The following is a 5,000-nucleotide window of genomic DNA, read 5'->3' as shown; positions in this document are numbered from 1 at the left end:
CATAACATTATGACCACCTTCCTAATATTGTGTTGGCCCCCCTTTTGCAGCCCCATATTCTGACACCTTTCAATCAGAACCAGCATGAAGTTCTTCAGCAGTTTGAGCTACAATAGCTCGTCTGTTGGATCGGACCACACAGGGCCAGCCATCAGTGAGCCTTGGCCGGTTTACCACTGTTCCCTCCTTGAAGCACTCTTGATAGATACTGACCACTGCAGACCAGGAATACCCCGCAAGAGCTGCAGTTTTGGAGATGCTCTGACCCAGTCGTCTAGCCATCTTCTAACATCAACTTTGAGGATAAAATGTTCACTCGCTGCCTGATATACCCCCCCCTTACAGGTGCCGTGATGAAGAGATAATCAGTGTTATTCACTTCACCTGTCAGTGGTCATAATGTTATGCCTGGTCTGTGTATATATGTGAGTAATTATGTGTCTCGTAGGCTTATTTAATTAATGTTATTATTTATTGCTCTTTCAGATGGACACCAGGTCTGGGAGTCAGAAGCCAAAGTCGACAAGGATTCTCTCAAATCTGTAAGTAAAAACACTTCTGTGTTAATTAAATAATCAGTCAAATTGTGCTGTTTTATATTCAAATAATCAAATTTAAACTGGTTTACACTTGTGGCAAAAGAAACGATGTAGGGACTCAAACTTTTACAGCATTTAGCAGATGGATTAGGGGTCCTGCTCAAGGGTCCAACATTGGCAACTTGACAGTGGTTGGACTCGAACCAATAGGGCGGCATAGTAGCTCGGTAGGTAAGACTGTCACCTCACAGCAAGAAGGTCCTGGGTTTAATTCCCAGGTAAAGCAGCCTGGGTTTTTCTCTTTGGGTTTCCTCCGGGAGCTCCGGTTTCCTCCCACAGTCCAAACACGTGCAAGTGAGGTGAACTGCAGACACAAAATTGTCCATGACTGAGACTGGACAGTTGTAGCCTTTTGGTTAAAATACTGGACTAGTAATCGAAAGGTCACTGGTTCAAGCCCCACCACTGCCAGGTTGTCACTGTTGGGCCCTTGAGCAAGGCCCTTAGATGGTATACTGTCACAGTACTGTAAGTTATTTTGGATAAAAGCGTCTGCAAAATGCTGAATATGATATTAGTAACTACCTGTCCTCAAAATCCCAATAAAATAAAATAAACTTGAACCAACAATCTTCTGATGACTAGTCCAGTACCTTAACCGCAGATCTCCCAGTGCCTTAAATAAACCTTTAATAAGCAGGACTCAGGAAACTGTCACTAAGAACTCTAACCACTAAACCTAAAGAGAACCAAGACCCAGAATGCTTCCACCTTCTTTTAAAGGTGGCATTTCTGAGTTGACACGTCATATTTCAATAATAAAACATAACTTTGAGTCTAAGACAGTATTTTCATGATGCAAGACTTAATTAAACACACTCTCTCCCCCTGATGTAACCTCTGCTTATTTATTACCCCCTGTAAAAGAAACCGCTGATTAGCTTGTGCAATACTAAGAGATCTTTTCACCAATTTACAGGTCTCCGGCCGCACCTCGGCGACTCAAATTACCGCTCATTGTATCCTGTTTTTCCACTATAGACCCTAAACACGAACACACGCGCACGGCTCTTCTCATCGAGCTTGTTATCCCGAGCGTTAAAAGCATTAGAGCTCTATTTCGAATCATGATTTTCACTTTATCAAACACTTCCATCATTTTTATTTATTACTGTATTAAAAAGACTATAAATTATGACCAAAAGTCCCCCCCCCCCCCCCCCGAACCCACATTCACCCACATAGTTTTTGTAAGCCATTAGATTAGTTGGGTCCTGGATACACACCTGAAGCTCTGTTTGTGCTTACACATGACACACACAGAGCTCATCTGTTGTCGTTCAAAATAGAAATACAAAAAGAACACACACACACACACACACACACTCCGAGGCAAAACAACATACGGACTTAAATAAGGAGAATCAGCATCTGTCAGTTTGTGTGTTTTTGTGCAGGTTTGTGTGTATGAGTGTGTTTGTTTGTGTTTGTGTGTGTGGGGGGGGGGGGGGTGTTTGGGGTGGATTCTAGTGTCTTTACCCAGGAGCTGTTTTTGTTTGGGCTTCAAGCAGAGCAGGGTGATATAATATTAATAAAATTCTGAAATGAACATGAATATTGAATGTTGTTGTGTAATATATTTATAATGATCTTTTTTCCTGAGCATCAATTATTATTATTATTATTATTATTATTATTATTATTATAATTATTATATTAAAATATATAAAATTTATAAATTTATTAAATATAAATTTTTAATATAATAATAATAATAATAATAATACTTTATGTACATATATTGTTATTGTTGTTATTTTATTTTTATTAAAAATACATATATTAATACTATAATTATAATAATAAATAATAACAATAATAACAACAATAATAATAATGTTATATTAATATTATTGTTATTATTAATAACTAGAATAAATAATTTATGTACATACAGTATATTGTTGTTGTTATTGTCTTATTTTTATTAAAATATATTAATATAAATAAATATATAAATATATTAATACTGTTATTATATTAATAAATAATATTACCAGTTATAGTAATACTACTACTACTACTAATAATAATAATAATAATAATAATAATAATAATGATAGTGTTATATTATTTGTATTATTAATAATTAGAATAAATAATGTATGTACATATAGTTATTGTTGTTATTATCTTATTTGTATGTATTAAAAATAAATATATTAATACTATTATTGTATTAATAATAAAGTAGTAATAATAATAATAAAATAATAATAATAAAGCTATATTTTTATTGTTGTTATTATTAATAATAAGAACAAATAATTTATGTACATATATTGTTACTTATAATCTTATTTCTATTATTAAAAAAATGATATATTAATATAATATTGTATGATAATAAATATTAATAATAATATAATTAATAATAATATAATAATAATTAATATAATAGTATAATAATTATATTTATAATTATTATTTATAATTATTAGTAGTATAATAATCCTAATAATAATTATAATAATGATAATAATAATAATAAATGTTATAATTTAAGTCAAATAAAATGATGCATGTATCTCCATTTAATTTTCATTTAATTTAAAGTATTAATACATGTGTAATATTAAATGCTTCTTCAAGCAGTTTCTAGAACTTCAATTACTAAAATCAAAAAAAGGCATTGGCCTCTTTTTAATTTTAATACACGATTCTTCAGGACCTGGGCGACTTGTTAATAATATGGTTAAATTCTTGAGACGTGTGTAATGTTGGTTACATCAGTGTATGTAAACTTTTGACTCCAGCTGTACAAACTGTAACGTTAGAGAGGATCACAGTTGTGTTCATTATTCGTTGTCGTTGATTCTGTGGTTTTCTCATCACACTGGTGATACCGTTGCATCAGCTAAGCTAATCATGACCCTGCGCCCAGATGCTAATTGGCCTTTAGGGCAGCCTGGTGTTAGAACCAGACCAACAATGGAAAAAACACACTGGGTTTATGTGTGTATATGATGTGTGGGGTTACACACACACACACACACACACACACACACACACACATGTATTAGAGTGCATGGCAATGGCCTTGACCTGCAGACAAGCCCCGCTGTTTAAAAGTGTGCCGACTCAGCAGGAGGGGCTTCCTTCACTCCGTCCCTATCTCCGCCTGTCACGAGTTAGCCTGATGCTAACGTCATGATCGCGCCCCCCTATAGCAGAGCCGTAATATTCTTACTACATGATGATGCAAGTCATGCAATTAAGGGGGGTGAAGGATCGATCTACAGGAACCAATCAAACATCTACCTGTTTTTGGGAGGTGAAGGATCGATCTACAGGAATCAATCAAACATCTACCTGTTTTTGGGAGGTGAAGGATCGATCTACAGGAACCAATCAAACATCTACCTGTTTTTGGGAGGTGAAGGATCGATCTACAGGAACCAATCAAACATCTACCTGTTTTTGGGAGGTGAAAGATGGATCTACAGGAGCCAATCAAACATCTACCTGTTTTTGGAAGCTCCAGGAACTCTGAAACTCATGCTTATGTACTAATTTAACACACTACTGGGCATCTTAATGGTTGTAACAATAAATCACTGGTCACAAAGTACTTAATAAAAAAGCAGTCCATTGTGGGTGCTGCATTTTGGCGTAGCTCCTGGGAACTTGGGTTTGATCACTTGTTGGAAGTTCTCTTGGTGCCTGCTTGGGTTTACCTTTAGCCTTCTGGTCCTCCTATGTCCTGCTCTAAACTGCCCCTGGGTTTAAGTACATAAAAAATGAGTACGTTATGATCGGCTCTGCATTGGCGCTTGTCCACTTTGCATTGCTGCCTGGTGCCCAGTGTTTCCAGTTGGCACAAATCCCAGTTCAGATTTTATTTTATGAATGGATTTTTAGCTGTTATTGGTTTTAATGACCACTCTAACTACATACCATGTTGTATGTTTTCTTTTGTGAAGACTTCCTTGGTGGTGGAGATCCCCCCATACCGCAATCAGATGATATCCAGCTCCGTCTCGGTTAGCTTCTACGTCTGCAACGGGAAGAGGAAGAGAAGCCACTCGCAGCACTTTACCTACCTTCCATCCAACGGTAAGTCGACCCACTGCAACAGTTTATTGTCTTTCTCTCTGTCTCTGTCTTTCTGACCAGCCTTGGTCTCCTGACATTTTGACAGTCCTGCATCCGTCACTTTGATATGATGTGTATAATAAACCCTCATTCTGACTCTAAATCCAAATTAAAGTTTAGCATTTTGGTAGCGTAATGCTGTTATTACTGGCTAACCTGGGGACAGTGGTAGATTAGTGTGTGGAGCTTTGGGGGTTCAATGCATTCTCAGGCCGCTTCTTTTTACCTGCCAGAGACGTCTCACAGAGAGTCGTATTGCATATGGAAAGACACGCCATGGTGCTCTGTGCCTTTGTGCAGGCACCA

At 36.4% G+C, this 5,000-nt stretch overlaps 1 protein-coding gene across 1 annotated transcript in view; it reads left to right on the top strand.

The window, feature by feature from the left end:
- The window catches only part of LOC134302567 (nuclear factor of activated T-cells, cytoplasmic 1-like), a 75,493-nt gene that overhangs the window by 40,841 nt on the left and 29,652 nt on the right, over nucleotides 1–5,000 (top strand). Inside the window, exons 7-8 of the mRNA XM_062987709.1 lie at nucleotides 487–542; nucleotides 4,523–4,655. Of these exons, the coding sequence (XP_062843779.1) occupies nucleotides 487–542; nucleotides 4,523–4,655 (189 nt within the window). The remainder of the gene's footprint in view (nucleotides 1–486; nucleotides 543–4,522; nucleotides 4,656–5,000) is intronic.

Source organism: Trichomycterus rosablanca, chromosome 25, assembly GCF_030014385.1.
Source record: "Trichomycterus rosablanca isolate fTriRos1 chromosome 25, fTriRos1.hap1, whole genome shotgun sequence".
Classification (NCBI taxonomy): Eukaryota; Metazoa; Chordata; class Actinopteri; order Siluriformes; family Trichomycteridae; genus Trichomycterus; species Trichomycterus rosablanca.
The sequence above is the reverse complement of the archived record's forward strand: the minus strand, read 5'-3'. Positions and strand labels throughout refer to the sequence as shown.